Genomic DNA, 20606 nt, shown 5'->3' with positions numbered 1-20606 from the left:
TTTTTAAAGAGTCTTTAAAAGTCGTGTGGTATTCGATTAAGACTTTTATAGTCTTTGAAAGTTATGTGGTATTCAAAAAGTTATGAACTTTTGTAGACTTTTTAATTTTAAGACTTTTGTAGACTTTTCATTCTCAAATATAAATAGTTGAAATCCAACCATCAACCCCAAGATTTCAAATTTTTCTTTCTAACAACTTTGAATGTTTTCTCTCTCTACTTAAACTCTATTTTTCTCCCTATTTAAACTTTATAAACCTATCTAAATTTAATAAAATTATTTTTTTCTTCATTATCCCATATTTTCCTCATACCTAAAACTCTACCAATTTTTTTTCTCTCTCATAAACTTTACAATCTTCCTCTAAAAATTCGAAATAATATTATTTTTACTTCATTATTTCTTGTTTATATTGATTTTTATTTTTTCAATAAATTTTTTATCCCTAACTTTCTCTAATTCTCTCTAAATACATGAACAAAGTAAAATTTTCATCATCAAATTTTAGTATATATTTCATAATATTCATATAAATACTTATATATTTTGATTTTTATTCTTATTGTGTTTATATTCGTAATATATATTTTTTCTTTTAACAAGTTACTACGAATAGCGAACTACTGTTCGCAACAACAATTTGGGGTTGCAAACAGTAGCACCTTCCTGTTGTTCGGAGTCTCTTATTGCGAATAATAGTTCTTTGCGTGATGCCTATATATATATATATATATATATATATATATATATATATATATATATATATTAAATTTTTATTTTTTTATTTTATGCAACTTGTAATTATATTTTTAAATATTTTATTTGATCAATTCTTTTATTATAAATTTTATTATTCAATATTGTTATGAATTTGTAATGAAATAAAATTTTTTTATGTTTATTAATAATATATATAAGTAATTAGCATATAAGTCTCAACCTACATACTATGGAGATAAATAATAATGTTGATGTGGGTGAAGAACTATATAATAAGAAAATTTTATGATATATTATAAATGTTTTGTAAGAAAATTATATAAATGATAAGAATCAAAATCATTGAAAGTTTGTACGGATGTATTCAATTTAGAATTTCAATGACTTTTGTAGACTTTTTAAAATAAAAAGTTGATAAAAGTCTATGAATGTTTTTTATATAGACTTTTATAGAGTCTTATAAAGTTTTAAAAAGTTTTGAACGACTCTATGAAAGTCAATCAAAGTTTATTAAAATCTATCATTTTAAAAGTCTTTAAAACTCTACAAAAGTCATGATTGAATACACCCCCCTTAGTTCATCAATTTAAAGTCTTATCCACATGTGAATCTACAATCTTTAGATCTTCCAAACGATTTTACTTCAAACATGAAAATGCATGACTTAGGGAAGTTTCTTGGGGAGGAATACTAGTTCTATGGCCTTGGCTTAAAAGTCTTGTTGCTACTAGTCCCCTTGTTGACGCTACTCTGTCTAAGGAGTTGGTATTTAACCGAGCTTTGCCTCGACCAACTTTCCTAGGAGTATACCTAATAATTGTCTATCATGTGTTGGTTTAATTTGTTCGTTAGGCTTTAAATTCTCCTTTTGCCAAGTGATTACAATTTTAGATTAATTAAAGAGTAGGCACATGCAACATCTTTAATTTACTAAAATTGTCTAAGGTTTAAATTACATAAAGATGGCAATGATAATTGTCTAGTGATCTTATAATTTTAATAAGTTAGGGAGTAGCCACAACATCCTTAATCAGTTAAAATTATATATTAAGCAGTTTATCATGATCACATACAGTTTTGGGCATATCATTTGTGATTAATTGTATGTAATATGATGGAATTTAGCTCACAGGCAATTTCGTTATATTTGTATAGTTAATCAGGATGAAATACTGGACTACGATCATAATTTAGCCCACAGGCAATTATGTATCGGAATTAGTTTAGTAGTTTTATCAGTGATGATAGAAATAAATCAATTTATTTACTTTATGGTTATTTGTAAATAATTTCCAATTCTATCATGAAGTTTAATTTTATGATGTAAACTTTAGATCATATTTCTTAATTTGCCCACAGGGATTAAGAAAAGGAACATGATCTCTTTAAGTTTTTTTTTTTTTTTTTTATCATAATGGTTGTAATGAATCTTATTGAGTAAAACTTTAGCCTACATGCAAGTTTTATGTCATTTGATTCTTCAACTAATTTGGTAATAGTTTCATCATAAATAAAATTTTTCAATTGGATCTAATTGAGTAAAACTTTAGCCCACAGGCAAGTTTTATGTCACTAGATTCTTCTGGCTATTTAATAATTGAGATAAAATATTGGCATAAGGGTTTCTTAACTGGATTTTTTTTTTTTTGAAAAGAACGACTTTATTCAAACTTAAACAATAAATTGTTCAATACATGGAGGAATCGAAGAAAACCAAGTAACATGACCAGAATGAACATTAGCAGCTCTAGCTAAAGCATGAGCACATGTGTTCGCTGATCGAGAGATAAACTCAATAGACACTGCTTCAAAGTGTCGTTTTAGAACCCGGCATTGATTGATAATATTGCCTGCATATGAGGAATCCGGGAGATCATGATTAATAAACCTGCAAACCATCTGACAATCCGAATGGATAATAACCTTTCGCCAGCCTTGTAAGAGTATCCAAGATAGAGCTTCCTTGATAGCCATGGCTTCAGCAAGATGGGGGTCTTTCAAACAGCGGATAGGACCACTTTTGGCTGCCACATATCTCCCGCCATCATCAAAGACCACAACCCCGTAGAAACCAATATCACCATTCTGCTATAGAGATGCATCCACCTTCACTACCCAAGTCAGAGGCGGAACTACTAAACTGCTACTCAATGTCGTATGATTGCTGATTATGGGGGATGAGGCTGCACTGTACGACTGCCATTCCAACACGCAACTATCCATCGATTGCTTCAGCATTTCCATCGACCACAGCCTCCTATTCCAAACCCATTCGTTGCGTCTTTTCCACACATTCCAGCATATCGCTAGACTTTTGCAGATTTTTGCGGCATCAGATTGTTCAAAGAGGGAGGAGAGCCACAATTCAAAACTTACTTGAGCTTGTAGTGAGAGGTCTAACGTGTCAAGCCAAATATCCTTTACCTCTGAACACTCAAAGAAGATATGATCCATGGTTTCAGGACCGGCGAGACAAATGGGACAACAGGGATCCACCACGACACCTCTAGTAGCTAACGACACAACCGAAGGTAATACATTTGTGGCACATCGCCATGCAAAGTTTAACACCTTTGGGGGGAGCTTTGTTTTCCATAAAGCTTTCCAGGCTGTAAATGGAGTAGGTGGCGTCGTTGTATCTTCTCTCAGCATCCTATAACCATTTCGAACAGAATAGAGTCCTCGAATGTCTCCTCGCCAACTCCACTTGTCTGCAAAATCCACCGAAACAGGTATTGATTTAATGAGTTCTACATCCCGAGGCAGGAATAGGGTAGTAAGCATGTTAGAATTCCAATCCCCTATAGTATGATCAATAAGAGATCCAACTACTGCCTCACCAAGTTCATCTGAGATTGGAGTCTGGACATATGGATGGTCCTTATCTGGTAGCCAAGGATGGTGCCAGATTTTTGTTGCCCTGCCATCACCAATGCGCCGAAAACAGCCACGCCTCAAAACATCTACGCCAGCAAGAATGGAGCGCCAACTGTAGCTAGGATTGGACCCCAACTTAGCTTTTAGAAAATCTGTGTCAGAAAAATAACGGGCTTTATAAAGACGGGCAACAATAGACAACGGATTACAAAGTACCAACCCTGCTTTGCCAGTAAAGCAATATTAAATTTGTTGAGGTTTTTAAAGCCTAGACCACCCTCAGATTTTGCAAATGTCATGCGATTCCAAGCTAACCAACGCACACCACCCCCATTACTAGACTTTGATAGCCACCAATATTTATTCATCATTCGTTCAATGTGCTCACAGAAGGTGATAGAGAGGTAATACAGACTCATAGTGTATGTAGGTAGGGATTGAGCCACACTCTTCAGTAACACTTCTTTACCAGCTCTAGATAAAATCCTTTTGGACCACCCACCTAACCGTTGTTTAAGCTTAGCCTCTATAAAAGAGAAGACTTCCTTCCGGTTTCTGCCAATACCCAAAGGAAGGCCCAAATATTTTCCAATACTATCTGCTTGAGTTACCCCCAAGGTGGAAGCTACTGCAATTTTGTTATGGCTGTCAACATTTTTACTGAAAACAATACATGACTTAGTGAAGTTGACAGTTTGGCCAAACATAGATTCATAAGCCTTTAAGCAATCCCTAACCACATTCGCCTCATGCACCGATGACTTAAAAAATAGGAGACTGTCATCCGCAAAAAAGAGATGAGAAATACCTGGGGCTCCTCTTGCCACAATACATGGGGATATCCGGCCATCATAGACTGATTGTGACAACAAATGAGACAAACCTTCCGCGCAAAGAATAAAGAGGTATGGGGAGAGGGGATCACCTTGGCGCAATCCTCTCGTGGGAATGATGTAATCTATGAGAGACCCGTTCATATTAACCTTGTAGCGGACTGTAGATACACAAAGCATTATCAGTTCAATCCATCGAGTATGAAAGCCCAATTTTTCCATAATAGCACGAAGGTAATCCCACTCCATCTTGTCATAGGCCTTGGCCATGTCAAGCTTTAGAGCGCACCATCCCGTCTTGCCTTCCCTCTTCCGGTTTAAGTAATGGATGACTTCAGAAGCAATAAGGACGTTATCCGTTATTAACCGACCCGGAATAAAAGCGCTTTGAGAATCAGAAATGGTTTTTTCAAGTACCACCTTAAGCCGATTCGCCACCATTTTAGCAAGGATTTTATAGGTGACATTACAGAGCGCGGTTGGTCTCAAATCACCCATGCTCATAGGCAGCGTTTTCTTGGGGACCAAAGTAATGTAGGCATCATTCATTCCCTCCGGTAGCGTTCTTGAATGGAGGCAGTGTAACACAAAATTAGTAATATCACTACCAATGCTTCCCCAAAAGTGTTGGAAAAAACCCGGATTAAACCCGTCCGGACCCGGAGATTTATCCGGGGCCATAGAAAATATTGCTTCTTTAACTTCATCAGGCGTGAATGGTTGTAGCAATCTATCATTGTCTTCATCACTGATTTTAGGGTGCAACCTATCAATATAGGAAGACTGCATACTCCCTGCCGTGTGAAAAATATTGCAAAAATAATCCTTAGCCAACAGTAGTAGAGATGTACCTTCTGTCCAAATACCGGCCTCATTTTTCAATCGCACAACAGTGTTCTTTTTCTTTCGGGAAGTCGCATAACAGTGGAAAAATTTTGTATTTCGATCCCCTTGCGTCAACCAATACTGTTTGGCACGTTGACGCCAAAAGATATTTTGTTGGCTATAAAGTTGGCGCATTTTATTATCCAGTTCTCGAACCATGGCCAGAGATGAGTGGTCTGTACGACCCCTAAGCAAATTGATGCGCTTTTGTGTAGTTTCAATCTCCCGAGTGAGGCGTTTTCCCAAGTCACCACCCCATCTTCTTAATTGCTCACCACAGTAGTCTAGCCGACTGGGAATGGTCTCTCCAACAGAGTTTTCCCAAGCTTCATTTACAATTTCCCCGCAACCTACATCACGGAGCCATGCATTTTCAAACATGAATCGTCGCCGTTGAGCTCAGATTTTTGGTTTTTCAGGGTCGAGGAAAATCGCCGTGTGGTCCGAGTTTAACACCTCCTTATTATACACTGTCGCATGCTCAAATAATAAGCACCAGTCCGCACCTGCAACAGCTCTATCAAGACGCTCTTCTACCCAATTGATAGTACCTTTACTTTTCTCCCAAGTGAAGGGTCGACCTTTCATTCCAAGATCAAATAGGTGGCAATCATCTAGAACATTGTTAAAACTAGTCATGAGATGAGAAGGGTGATTGTGAATTCCCCGTTTTTCAGTGGAAGCTGTAATCTCATTGAAGTCACCAATGACCAACCAAGGGAGATTGGATTTTCCATGCAGATTACGTAACAAGTCCCATGAACGCTGCCGATCCTATCTATCCGGAAAGCCGTAGAAACAGGTCAACCTCCACGGTGAAATGTTAGGCAAAGATACCTGAATATCAATATGATTTTTCGAATAGCTGATTAATTGGGCAATACCTCTATCCTTCCAGAATAGAGCCAATCCTCCACTCAAACCACCTCCATCCACATAAAACAAACCATCAAAATGCAACTTCAATTTCAAACTCTCAGCAGGTTGTCTTCTAACTTTCGTTTCCATAAGAAAAATAAAAGTTGGCTTATTTTTGGCTTCTAAAGCCATAACTTCCTGAACTGTCTGTGAATTGCCAAGTCCGCGACAGTTCCAAGATAAAGTACTCATTGAGATGGGCGGGACTGGGACGTACCAGCACCCGCCAACAGCAAGTTTTTTGAACCGGAATTTTCATACTCCATTGGAACAACCATAATAGCATTATCATCTGCATGGGACTCAACGCGAAATCTTTTTTGTTTTAAGATTAAAAGACCATCCTCCACGTCATACGCACCATCTTGTTTATTTGCACAATTGGTTGCATGATTTATTTCCATAACCGGTGCATGATTTATGCCATCAGTATTATTGTGCTGATTATTTTTGGCTGGAGTATCATTACGCTGATTTTGTGGAGATTTCCCTTTCCAATCCGCGGCAGCCTCTCTTCCCGGCGCGTTCCAGCTACGCCTCTCTGCCGCCGTGTTCGGCGCCAACTATCTATTCCCGCCCGTCGGAATATTACGCCGAAACCCAGCGCGAAGCTCAGATCCATAAGTTTTCTCAGACAGAGGATCCCAACCTTGCACTCTTCTATTGCAAAACTTATCACTATGCCCCAATAATCCACAGATGAAACAGAAGGTGGGTAGGCGTTCATAACGGAATTCAATCTGAATCCAATCACCATCCTCTTTTTTCAGCCGCATGCCTTTCTTCAGGGGTTTAGTAACATCGATGGTAATACGAATCCTGAAGAAAGATCTCGTAGAGCCATCAAAGTTACGTTCATCACAATGGTAGACAACACCAATGAAATCGCCAACGCCTCGCAGCACAGCTTCCGAACGGAACCCAGGTGGTAGTCCATGGACTTGGACCCAAAACTCAGCAGTATTCAGATCAATGTCTAAAGGATCTTCTGTATCAGATAGGCGCTTGAGAAGGAGTAAACTCTTATCAAACGTCCACGGGCCATCATTAATGATCCTAGATATATCAGCCTCATGGTAGAACTTGAACAAATACCTGCGGGTTGCCAACTCATCAATATTCATACCCATCGCAGGACGCCAGATCGTTGCCAAAGTATCACGGAGAAAGAGAAACTTCACATGTTTCTCTGTCACTAATCGTCCCACAGCATAGTAGACCACTTCATCGGCCTCCGGATCCAGAGAAACATTCTGAAGGTGTCACTGAGAAACATCGTCATCGAGATCAGCAAACGTCAAGTTGGCTAAGGATTGAACAACTGGTGTGGGATCCATGTTAACAAAAAGAAGAACTCACAGAGATGAAAAACTCAGAAAAGAAGAGAGAGAACTCGCGAACCAGCGAGAGGGAATTACAATATGAATCTAACTGGATTTAATAGAATTAAAACTTTCGCCCACATGCAAGTTTTATTTCAATAAATCCCTCAACCCATTAGATAATAATTTTATTGCAATTTCTTAGAATTTATAAATTTAGCTTAGTTATAATTCTAAGTTTCATGGTTTGTATTGGCAAAACATGTTTTCAGTCACTTCCCAAAATTTAGCCACTTTTATTAATTGATCCACGAATCTTGCTCGGTTCTTCGGACTAACTGTAGTAAGTTACGTGATTTGATATACCTCTTGGATTCCAATAATAATAATAAAATGTATCTTTTGAGCCAAATTATAACTTGGTTTTGGAAGGTGTATTTTGTTTTTTTTTAGTATGTCCAACTAGGTGGAGAATTATATCTTCATTATTTAGTTGGACTTTAATTGGAACCAAAAATTGATTATTTAGTATGTCCAACTAATGGTGGGGAATTATATCTTCATTTGTTAGTTGGTCAAATCAATTATGAGTATGTATATTATTAAGTTCACTTTATTAATTTCGCTGAAGAATATTTTAATTAGTGGGAGTGATCATTTAGAAAAAGATCATTAAGTTACTCCACTAAAGATTTTGGATTTAATTATTGTATTCATACATTCCAAATTGGGTTGTATGTTAAACAATAAGTCCAAAAGGTTCCACAAGTATCAATCTTGTATTTGCTCATATAAATTCATAAGTTCAAATTATTGAACATTTGGTTGTGCAACATATTTATGAAAATGTTGTAACAATATTAAGGAATTTATTAAAACAAAAACATTTAACTTGTGGTGCACTGTAATTTAATAAATTATTCAGTGATTAATAGAGTCTTTAGTTTCTTCAAAATTGATCCTGGGTCATTTCGGTTGTAAGGCTCAAAACAATTTTGTGGGACATATAAATAAGACTCATTATGTTCAGTTCATTTAAAATGGACATTGAAGTTATTTGGGAAGTTATGGTGTATGATTAAGATTCCAAATTTATGAACTTAGATGTTTGGTTTATTGTCTAAGTTATTGGAATGCTTCTGTGACTTGACTATCTTTTGGCTATTTTTGATGAGTGGGAGTAACAGACGTGTTAACTCCAAGCTCTTAGCCGTTAGAGATAGTGCTTAAAGTTAATTTATAAAGAAGTCATAGAATATAGTTAGCATTATGCTAACATTAAGAGATCTTTACTTAAAGGCATGCTTCTAAGATTTTAGAGATCATACAGTGTACTATTTGTACAATTTGGATGTGTTTCTCTTTCAGTTGTGCACATAATTTATTTTGAGCAACATCCCTTAAGGTACCAAGAATAAACATAGGGTTTGTTCATTAAGGACCTAAGTTGGAGAATTTAAATGCATGTGACCATAATGGATACTACTCTAATTAAATAGACGACATATCACTATGATTTGTGTGTTTTGTTCTTTGATGATGGTTGTGCTAGTACTTGCACCAAGTGGAAGAATGTAAGAGTTTCCCTTAATAATATATATTATATATTATATATTAGGACCTTAATTAAGTGGTGCAAGTTGATTAGGCTTATTAAGTGGTCTGGTTGGACTAAATAACTAGAAGTTGTTAGTCAACCAGACTCTGTGCCTAATATAATCCTGGATTGATGGGATACAGGATGATTGATGTTAGCACATTCAGTTACGGTACTCATACTGCTCAGTAGACACCAATACACCATTTAGGGTTCTTAGTCAGGTATGAGGCAAATAATGGCTAACGGTCTACCGTTGAGGCAACACAACAGGAATATCAATCATGGCTGGAGATCAACACGGCTACGCTTTCACTCTCATACGAGGTCAGGTTTCTCGTATACTAATATTCAGTATAGTTAGGTTATTCTATATCTAACATTAATATTATTTATATATATATATATATATATATATATATATATATATATATATATATATATATATATATATATATATATATATATATATATAGGGAAGGGATCAGGTGCATTTGTTGCTTCCCGTGCGGTTGTGCGGTGGATTAATGTGCGTGAGGTTTATACTTAATGTGCGTGAATGTTGTGCTTAATGTGCCTGAGATTTGTACTTAATGTGCGTGATGTTAATATGCGTGAGTTTTGTACTTAATATGCTTTAGTAATGTGCTTAATATGCGTGAGATTTGTGCATAATGTGCGTAAGTAGTTCAGAATTACGAGCTCAGAAAGAAGCAGAACAGAAAACTCACGCACATTAACGCCCAAGCTTCTTGTTACTTCTTCCTTCAATTTTTCCATGGATTCTGGATTATCAGCTACCTACAGTTCAATTGAATGTTTATATATATGACGCACGCACAACAAAATTTGCACACTAACTAAGTGTGAATTTTTGTTGTATTATTCTCATAATTCTTAATCACCATAGCTCGCCTCTGCATCATCATCATCAGGGAGGGGGCAATGGCTACTGGGGATGGGGAAAAAGCTGATATCCATATTTTCTGCATTTTACACATTTACGCACATTAAGTACAAATCTCAGGCACATTAGACACAACACTCACGCACATTGAGAACAAATCTCACGCACATTAATAACCGCACAACCGCACGAGAAGCAATCACCCGCACGGGAACCTTTCAATATATATATATATATATATATATATATATATATATATATATATATATATATATATATATATATATATATATATATATATATATATATATATATATATATGACATTTAAAATTGAGAATTTTGATGTCTTTAATAGTTAGATTTGTGAGCATAGAGTTCGGTCTAAATTTAGACGATTCAAGACGCATCTTTTTAATTGTTAAGCATGCATGGCATAACTAACATGTAATTGTCTTATAATATTTGTAACACATCTTGGATTAGTCACCAAATAGTTATTTACATTTCTTAACATCTCTAAGCTTGATCAACCATTCCAATCAGTGCTCGAATCTTGCTCAACGTACTTGCAAACAACTCCAATGGCCTTTGTCTTCGAACCTTGAAATTGAGTTAGTTGTATTTGAAACTTGACCACCTGATCAACCAAGTGTGACACCACCTCATCTTTCATGAGTTGAACAACTATGCCTTTAGGATTGGGGTTCAACATTTTGGAAAAATGAGTTGAAGAATTTATTATGCAGAGGATATTAACCCCAACAAATATCTTGTTACATATTTTGATTTAATTGATTTTTTTAATTTCAAAACCAACAAATAAAATATGAATAAAAACGTGTTTAGTCTCCCAATTATGAGAAAATAGCTTACTCAATCCCCTAATTTTTATTACCTTCACATTTAGTCTATTAATTATGATTTCTATGACGGATATAGTCTCTCGGCCCGATGACAAATCTATTAAACTTCGATATATGCTCATCAAAATCAGGACTTTATATGGACCATATGGTTACTTCTGTAAGTTACTAGCCTTATACTTTTTCCCTCTTATTGAGGAGTAAATGTTGAAATATACAAATTTTATCACCAAGAGACGATATTCACCATTGTAATAATATTTAATAAGTAAATAGTTAAATACAAAAGTCCCAATAATAAAAGACTAGTTCTGCTATTTTCTAGAGATTTTTCTTAGTATTAATGTATTTTTTTTCTAGAGGTTAAAATCACTATTTTTCTTTAAAAATAGAAATAAGGTTCAAATTGGCCACTGAACGTAACATGAAAATGCAATTAGGCCATTGAACGGAAAAAAAAAAAGTGCAATTAGGCCACTAAACACTCCAAATGTATGCAATTTTGCCTGATAGCATGTTACTATCAATTTTAGCAAGTTAAATTTTTTTTAATTTTCTTTATTAAAAAAAAAACGACGGCGGCCACCCTGTCATTTTATTTTTATTTATTTTTTTTTTTTTAATTTTTTAAAAATTAATTATTAAAAATTATTCAAAATTATTAAAAATGTCAACTCAGCTGCCACGTAAGCAAGTAACCTGCTAAAATTGATAGTAACTTACTATCCGGTGAAATTGCATACATTTAGAGTGTTCAGTGACCTAATTACACATTTTTTAAGTGTTCAGTGACCTAATTGCACTTTTTTCATTCAGTAGCCTAATTATATTTTCAGGTTATGTTCCGTGCCCAATTAGAACCTTATTCCTTTAAAATATTAAAGTTGTCTAAAAATAATTGAATAGGAAAGTTTTAATAGGTATAAGCTAACTCTATCTCCAGATATTTTAAAGATAAAAGAACAAAAGACAGGTGTCAAACATTTTTTTAATGAACTATTTTAAAAAAAAAAAAAAATTAATCACTAAAATTCACGAGGTGAGTGGTTCAAGAATATTCAAGCAGAAATTAAAAATAAATAAATATAAATAATTTGCATCGCCATCATTGCCCATCCATCATGCACCGTCACCACCACCCCCTGGGGTACCCTTCTTCTTTCTCACTCCCACTTCCCGTTGCTCTTTTAGCTTGGGCTTAAGACCCAACACACAAAAATGGCTGCCATAATTTCCATGTCCCATTTTGCCCCTCGTACAGTCCTGTATTTCCTTCTTTTATCCTCTTCGTTTTTCCCAGTTTTCGCCATTAACATCACCACTCTCTTGTCGTCTTTCCCTGATCTCACTGACTTCACTAACCTTCTCTCCACCACCGCCGTCGCCGCCGATCTCTCCGGCAGGACTTCGATTACGCTTCTCGCCGTGCCTAATACCTTCCTCCGCAGCTCCGATCTGGCCAACTACCCCAGTTCGTCGCCGTCGGAAACCTACGCCGGGGATGTTATCCGGTACCATGTGTTGCTTGAGTACTTGTCCTGGCCGGACCTCCGCCTCATTCCCGCCGGCGGGAAGATCGTGACTACTTTGTTTCAGACTACGGGTCGGGCGTCGAGTGCTTTCGGGTCGGTTAATATTACCCGGAATCCGGAGTCGGGAACCGTCACCGTGGTTTCGCCGACCTCCAACGCCACCGTGCTGGCCCTAATCAAGACGTTGCCGTACAATATCTCTGTTTTCTCGGTGAATTCGCTTCTGGTTCCGTACGGATTCGATCTAATGGCGTCGGCTACTCAGCCCCCTTCGGGGCTGAACATCACCAAAGCCCTAATTGACGCCGAGAACTTCAACGTCGCGGCGGCGATGCTCACCGCCTCCGGCGTGGAAGGCGAATTCGAGCGGGACGAAGGCGGCGCCGGCCTCACGCTCTTCATGCCGACAGACCAGGCGTTCTCGGATCTGCCCACCTCGCTCCGATTCCAATCCCTACCCGCCGAGAAAAAAGCCGTCGTCCTCAGATTTCACGTCTTGCATTCCTACTACCCGCTCGGCTCCCTCGAATCGATCGTGAACCCGGTTCAGCCGACATTGGCGACGGAGCAGAACGGCGCCGGGAGCTTCACCTTGAACATCGGTAGAGTCAACGGCTCGGTGGCGATCGACACCGGAATCCTACAGGCGTCGGTGATTCGGACGGTGATTGATCAGAACCCCGTCGCGATCTTCGGAGTCTCGAAGGTATTGTTACCCAGAGAGTTCTTCCCAATTGGACTGAATAAACCCGGCGGCGGAGGCGGAGGCGGAGGATTCTCAGGCGGCGTTGCTCAGCCGCCGGAAATTTCTCCCTCGCCGGATAATTCTGATCCGGTCTTGTACAGTCCACCTACCCATCTCTCTTCACCGCCGGGATTCGGCGAGAATCTCTCGTCGGCGGCGGCCAGCAAAAAAGTAGCGGCAAGAATATTATTGGGTTTGTGGTGTATAGTGTTTCACCTACTTCTGTGGCAGTAATTATTATTTTTCATTAATAGAATTTATTTCCTCTCTTTTCTTTTTCCTGTTTGAGATTCTTCCACCATAATATAATCCGGAGGTTTTAAAAAAAAAAAAAAATTACCCATTTTTCAAGCTCAAAAAAGATGATAGTTTTGTTCTCGCAATTATGGTCCGATGGTCGGAAGGTGTGTACAGGATTTTGCTAAAAAAAATGATAGTTTTGTGTTTATGAGAGAGATTGTAAAGATTTTTGTTATAAAAAAAAGTGCTTTTTTTTAATGGACATATTTATTACCTTCACTTTTTCAACCTAATTTTTATAGTATTTTTACGACGAATCGATCAGTATATATTAGTATTTTTTGGCCCGACAACTTAGTTGGTTACATGGGTAAAGTTTAGAAAAAATGACCAGAGATCGAGTTTCGCTAATGACAGTGTGGGTGCAACCTCTCAAAAAGAAGGGAGCTCTTTGTGCACAGTAAACAAAGGAAGGTTCTTTACAAATTCGAGGTGCGAGGGATTCAACCTTTTTAAAAAGATTATATTAATATTTTTTGTATTAGATATAATCACGCACACTATGTATAGTTACATCGAGTATTGTGAATATAAGTGCTAACCTTGCTTCTTCCAAACTTTAAACTCAATAATGTGCATGGTTATATCAAATAGTTCATTTATCTTTTATATGTGTTTGATTCAATTAACAAAATTTGAGAAAAATTATTTTTAATTTAATTTTTCATAATGTAAATTTTTAAATTAATATATAAAATTTATATATTTAGAAACTACATTAAATGTATTATAAAATTAAAAATAATTTTTAAAATATATAAGAAAATAAAAAATATTTGATTGATAAATAAAACAAGTAAAATAAGATATAGTGACTAAGTATAATAAACACCAATGTTTTTCAAAAAAATAAATAAATAAATAAATACCAATGTGATTAGGCAGTGTAAAAATCCTAAAATTTACAGTATGGGTGGGTAGTGTGAGTGAATAATGGGGGAAATGGAAGCTTTATGGTGGAAAAGTACAACGGTAATAATCATCTGAAGTCAGCAACAAGTGGAGTAAAGTACTGTTTCGGAAAGAAAATGGTAGATTTTATATATGTACTTCATTGTTTTTCGATCTTTTAGTTTTTTATACATTAAGTTTGCCGCCTAAGACTAGACTAATACTAACTTCCAGAACCTTTTCTCATACGCGTTGAATAAATTATGGTTGGTAACAGAATTAATTTATCAGATTTATTTTAACTTGGTTAAATAATTAAAATAAGGATATGTTTGATTCGCATATAGGAATTGGAATCGAAATGAGTATCATATACTTAGTAATGGTAATGAATTTTGGTGAAAGTATTTAACATGTTTGGTAATAGGGTGGAATGAGAATGGTTACTAATAGTAGTGCTTGAGAATGAATAAGGGAATGAAATCCTTATTTTATTTGTGTATGGGTTTTTCAATTGATGGGGTATTCGAAACTCATAGTATTGTTCTAAAATTCTATCAACCAAACAACAATAATCACTTTAATACACATTCCTGTGAGCAAAACCACCAACCAAATACATCCTAAGTGTTTGATTAATTAGTTTTTTGTAATAGCTTATTGCTCCAAAACGATAAAATTCAAAAGTTACTGAAAGTAGCTTTTAAAAAAAAATTTATTTTGTATATAATCAACTGTCAGGTAACAGCTAATTTGTCAAATATTTTTCTACAATTAACTAATACTATCAATTAGTCAAATTTACTAACTCAACCAATTAACAGCTATTTACCAAGGATAAGAGTAGTGTTTTACTCCATTAGAGTTTAGACAGTCCTTTTATTAATGTAATGGGAGTATTTTGGTGGGTAGAATTGAATAGGGTGGGTGAAGGAATGGTGTGCAATGTGGAAAGGGATTGACAATTTGACGTAATTATCATATTTGTTGGTCCAAACTGAAATCTGCTGTTGTCTGTCTGGCTGTATGACGCACGTGTTGACGTAAATACGTTAAATAATTCATAGCCTGTACTTTGCTCTTTGAGAGTTAAACCTAGTAGTGAGTGAAAGAATAAATTATATTCCGGTATAAATTTTGTATTATTATTTTTTGGATAATTTTATATGAGTGAATGAACACGTATCATTTATACTGTTAAAATATTTTACTTTTTACCTTTTCTTTGTTTGCCAACTATTACTTTTTTCATATATACCTAATACATTGACATACATATAGTTAGTATAAAAAATAGAAATAGCTGCTATTTATGCTCATTATTAGGGGTGTGCAGCGGACGGGTTCGGGCGAATCGGATTGGGGAACCGTTCATCCGATCAGATTTCGGATGGGGGAAAACTACCCCAATTCGCTCGAATTAAGAGGGAAATCCTTAGGATTTCTCATGTTCGGATACGGTCGGGTGGGGGTCGGATTTCGGTTTGAAGTCGGATTATAAAACATACAAAAAAAAAAAAAAAACTGTAAAAATGTTCAACAAACTTAATAACCCTAAAATAAATTACCAAAGCTATGTAGGCATTTAGATACACAATTACATATTGCAGTTTCCAACTTTGGCTCAAAAAGCAAAAATGATGTTCACAAAAATACACACAATCAACAATTCTAAAACAACACTAAACTACTAAGTACTAATTACTAAAGTACTCAGCAGTCAGCAATCAGCATTCAGCATTAGTCACCATTCACCAATCAGCCTTCAACAATCAGCATTCATCCATTCCTCATCTTCCTGCTCAATTATAAAACCATTAAAGGCTTTAAACTTTAAAGCCAATAAAGACAAAGAGAAGTAGAGAACTAATAATAATTAATAACAAAGGCTCAGATTGCTTTTTTTCATATCATTTAAGAGTTGGGGGCAAATTGCTTCATGAGTTTTGTCTCAGAGCAACATACCAAACACCCAAAGTCCTTTTAATTCAGACAAATGGTGGAAGCATCATCATAGCCATAACTAAACAGAAAGGAGAATATGAGAGGAAGGGAAGTGATATACCAGAATTCCAGAATACCAGAATACCAGAGATGTAACTGAGTAAGGGCAGCAACATTTATAAAAAAAAGTTACCAAGCCACTTAGCAATTAGCAGTTCTGGAATCTTACCTGAGTTGCCTCAAAGAGTCCACACATTTATCAATCAAACTAAACAGAAAGTCAGAAAGCATTCAAAGCAATGTTATATAAAAGTATTACAGCAATTGTTGGGAGTGTTCCAACAGTACTTGGTAAAGAACCAGCAGCTCCAGTGGACAATTCTGCACAAAAAGGAAAAACAAAAAAGAGTTTAGAAAAGGTAACAATTAACAATTTATAAAGTTGAAACCTAGACAGTTAGAAAAAAAAAAAAGAAGTACCCTTCTCTAATCTTTCAACATCATCCAAGTTTTCCTCAACAACGATTGGATGATTGGGTGCCCTCAACCAATCTTGTGCACATACTAGGGCTTCAACAATTTTAGGAGTTAAGGAACTCCTAAAGGCATCTAATACCCTACCACTAGTACTGAATGCACTCTCAGAGGCAACAGTTGAAATGGGAACAGCCAGCACATCCCTTGCCATTCTAGAGAGTATAGGAAATCTATCACTGTTGACCTTCCACCATCTTAGGACATCAAAGTCCACATTTTCTTCATCTTCCACTAATTTTTCACTTAGATAAATCTGGAGTTCAGTTTCTTTACTGCTTCCACCAGACTCCATTCTCTGTTTTTTAAGCTGGCTTTTCATTCTAGCCTGAGGTTTTCCAACTGAAGTTTGAGAATGGACAGGTTCAGATTGGGTAGATTGCAATTGCACAGTAGGGGATGCAGATTGCACATGGTAGGTGGCTGTATAATCATTAAACAGCAGAACCATAGAAGATTGAACCTTTTCAAAGCATGATTTTCCTTTTTCATCACCATATAACTGGGCAAATTGGGCAGGCATGTACTCAATCTTATCCTTAGGATCCAAAATATTGGCATAGAATATCAAGAAGTTCATTTTTTCAAGATCTCCCCAATATTTTTCAAATTTTTGTTTCATATGGGACCCCATTTCCTATAAAACAGACATAACACAGAAAAAATTAACACAAAGTCAAACACAATTCACAGATGCATACAAACACATTCAGAAATCAGAAAATGTTAACAATTTACCTTTTCAGAGGTTGAAACAGAGTTAACCATGTCATCCAGCATGCAACCTAAGTCAGAAATCTCAGAAAAGAAAGTATTTGAAGTGACATAGAGAGAACCAGATATTCTCACAGTCATCTCATAGAAGCCTTTTAGGAAATTGACTAAGCTTTGCACAGAAAGCCAATCCATAAAATTTGGAATAGAATCGGATAAGTCAGCATTCAATGAGGCATCATTCTCATAAGCTTCAAAGGCCCTCTAGTACTGAAGGGCAGTGTTGAGCATCATGTATGTGCTGTTCCATCTTGTTGGAACATCAAGTTGTAATGCACATTTGGCTTCCACCCCATTAAGCACAAGCAATCTCTCTAAACTTCTTAAGTCTGGCAGGAGAACTCCTCACCCATCTCACAACATCTCTAACTTTCTTAACAGAAGGACCTGCATATCTCAACCCATCCTGAACCACTAAGTTCAACACATGGGCTATGCACCTCATGTGCATATATTGAACCCTAACAGAAGACCCACCCCAAGACAGAAGTTTGTTCTTGAAAAACCCCAAAGTTGTGTCATTTGAAGAGGCATTATCAACAGTAACAGTGAAGACATTTTTAATCCCCCAATCAAGAAAACAACTCTCAAGGGCTTTGGCTATGTACTCTCCCTTATGAGAAGAAATTGGGACAAAGGAAATGATCTTTTTGTTAAGCTTCCACTGATCATCAATGAAATGTGCAGTAATGCACATGTAATTTATCCTTTGGACAGAGGTCCATGTATCAGTGGTCAAGCTGACCCTTTGGGTGCTCACCCTAAACAACTTTTTTAAGTTTATTCTCTCATCTAGGTAAATCTGGTAAATGTCTCTAGAAATGGTCCACCTAGAAGGGATTTGAAACCTAGGACAAGCAACTAAAATGAATTTCCTAAAGCCATTTCCCTCAACAATCCTAAAGGGAAGTTCATCAACAATTATCATCTCACACAATGCCCTCCTAATAGCCTCTTGGTTGAAAACCCAAGTCCCCAAAACCCCCTCAGAAGCTTCTGTTCCAGAGGCATTAAAGGTGAGAAGAGACTGCCTTGTGTCCTTACAATGAGGATTTTTTAGGCAGGCCTTCATATGGTTTTTCAATGAGGAAGTGCCATGCTTTTTTACTTTCACATTTATAAATTTTTGCACAATAAAGGCATTTGCCCTCAACTACTGGTCCCTCAGTTTCACCTTCAGCAGGTGGAGCACGGATCTTTTCAAAATGATCCCATACTATAGACCTAGACTCCACCTCTTTCCTCTTCTTTGTAGGAACAACAGGAGGAGAAGGCATAGGATTTGTCTGAGGATTTCTCTCAGTACCTTGAGCTTCTACTCCATGCTCCTCATCAATTGAGGTTGGAGGGTGTCCAGATGCACTGATGCTTTCCATCTATAAAGATGGGCATCAGTATCCAAATAAAGCAGACAATCAAACAGCATGTGAGATTACAAATCATACAATCATATTAAAGCTTCCACCATACAATCATACATAGAAGTATTACATATTACTTTCAGTTAATTTCACATGTCATCATGTATGCAGAATTGCACATAAACAATTTAAGGGTCACATATCCATAAACTTAATACAATTTACAATTTACAATTTACAAAGAAATCCATATTCATGCATTCAAGCTAAGTGGATGTATGCCACTTCATAATGCTCATCATCTATATGGATTTCACACAAAGGGGCTAGGGCTTCCACCAGATTAGGGACAATTACCCCTTTAAGCCTTTAACTCAGTTAGTCAGTTACACACTTACAGATTAAGCTTCCACCAACAGATTACAATTTAGTGACAAGTGAGTAAGTAATCTGGAACTTCTCAACAGATCACAACATCACAGTCCATACAAATCACAAAATCACAATCAGAAAAACCATAATCAAACTATCAAACTAACAATCATAAATTAGAGACAAAACCCATCTAGTCTCTGGAACTTCTCAACAGATCACAACATCACACTATCACAGTCCATACAAATCACAAAATCACAATCAGAAAAACCATAATCAAACTATCAAACTAACAATCATAAATTAGAGACAAGTGAGTAAGTAATCTGGAACTTCTCAACAGATCACAACATCACAGTCCATACAAATCACAAAATCACAATCAGAAAAACCCTAATCAAACTATCAAACTAACAATCTTAAATTAGAGACAATTGAGTAAGTAATCTGGAACTTCTAACAGATCACAACATCACAGTCCATACAAATCACAATCAGAAAAACCCTAATCAAACTATCAAACTAACAATCTTAAATTAGAGACAAGTGAGTAAGTAATCTGGAACTTCTCAACAGATCACAACATCACAGTCCATACAAATCACAAAATCACAATCAGAAAAACCATAATCAAACTATCAAACTAACAATCTTAAATTAGAGACAAGTGAGTAAGTAATCTGGAACTTCTCAACAGATCACAACATCACAGTCCATACAAATCACAAAATCACAATCAAAAAAACCCTAATCAAACTATCAAACTAACAATCTAAAAAACTAGGGTTTAGAGAATAGAGATTACTTCGTTTCTCTAAATTAAACCCCCGAGAACAAAGGGCTTCGATTCCTAGCCAGCGAACTGCAATCCACCGGAGTATCGCTCCCACCGGAGACTCGCTTGGGGCTTGAGGGCTACCGGAAACGAATGGGGCTTGAGAGCTTCCACCGGAGAATAATAGCTTCCACACTACAGACACTCACACTCTCAGAGTCTCAGAGAGACTGTCTGAGAGAAGCTGAGATTCTGAGAACTAAGAGTTCTCTGGAAGAAGGGAACGAGAGACTGTGAGAGAACTAGGGTAGAGAGAAGAGAGAAGTCAGAGAGTTCTCTGGAAGAAGGGAAGAGGCGAAGACTGAAGAGCTGCGCAAATGAGACTAGGGTTTGCGAACTCTCCGCTACTTCTTCTATATATACTTAGGCTACACGACGTCGCATTATACGT

The 20606-nt window shown here is 36.4% G+C and overlaps 3 protein-coding genes across 3 annotated transcripts; 1 reads left to right on the top strand and 2 right to left on the bottom strand.

Annotated features, from left to right (window-relative positions):
* Positions 1-2391: 2391 nt before the first annotated feature.
* On the bottom strand, positions 2392-6425 carry LOC109173576. The gene is made up of 5 exons (XM_019322818.1): positions 6200-6425; positions 5822-5998; positions 3818-5665; positions 2857-3749; positions 2392-2805 (listed from the first exon to the last, which is right to left on the bottom strand). Exons 1-5 carry the CDS (start codon positions 6423-6425, stop codon positions 2392-2394), a joined length of 3558 nt encoding a protein of 1185 aa, XP_019178363.1.
* A 371-nt stretch (positions 6426-6796) lies between these two features.
* On the bottom strand, positions 6797-7363 carry LOC109173575. Its single transcript, XM_019322817.1, has one exon. It carries the CDS (start codon positions 7361-7363, stop codon positions 6797-6799), a length of 567 nt encoding a protein of 188 aa, XP_019178362.1.
* A 4663-nt stretch (positions 7364-12026) lies between these two features.
* LOC109173883 (fasciclin-like arabinogalactan protein 4) lies at positions 12027-13475 on the top strand. The gene has a single exon (XM_019323224.1). It carries the CDS (start codon positions 12143-12145, stop codon positions 13433-13435), a length of 1293 nt encoding a protein of 430 aa, XP_019178769.1. The 5' UTR covers positions 12027-12142; the 3' UTR covers positions 13436-13475.
* The last annotated feature ends 7131 nt before the right edge of the window (positions 13476-20606 follow it).

The sequence above is a fragment of the Ipomoea nil genome, unplaced genomic scaffold (genome assembly GCF_001879475.1).
Source record: "Ipomoea nil cultivar Tokyo-kokei standard unplaced genomic scaffold, Asagao_1.1 scaffold0482, whole genome shotgun sequence".
Lineage (NCBI taxonomy): Eukaryota > Viridiplantae > Streptophyta > Magnoliopsida > Solanales > Convolvulaceae > Ipomoea > Ipomoea nil.
This window is presented reverse-complemented; position numbering and strand designations above follow the sequence as displayed.

Excerpts from the sequence above, each read along its gene's own strand:
- LOC109173576 (XM_019322818.1), bottom strand. The coding sequence starts at position 6,425 with ATGAGTACTTTATCTTGGAACTGTCGCGGACTTGGCAATTCACAGACA. Across the intron at positions 5,999-6,199 it reads TCTATTCTGGAAGGATAGAG|CTTCCACTGAAAAACGGGGA; the intron begins GTATTGCCCAAT and ends ATGAGATTACAG. Across the intron at positions 5,666-5,821 it reads TCTTGATAGAGCTGTTGCAG|GTTGCGGGGAAATTGTAAAT; the intron begins GTGCGGACTGGT and ends TCCGTGATGTAG.
- LOC109173575 (XM_019322817.1), bottom strand. The coding sequence starts at position 7,363 with ATGGGTATGAATATTGATGAGTTGGCAACCCGCAGGTATTTGTTCAAG.
- LOC109173883 (XM_019323224.1), top strand. The coding sequence starts at position 12,143 with ATGGCTGCCATAATTTCCATGTCCCATTTTGCCCCTCGTACAGTCCTG.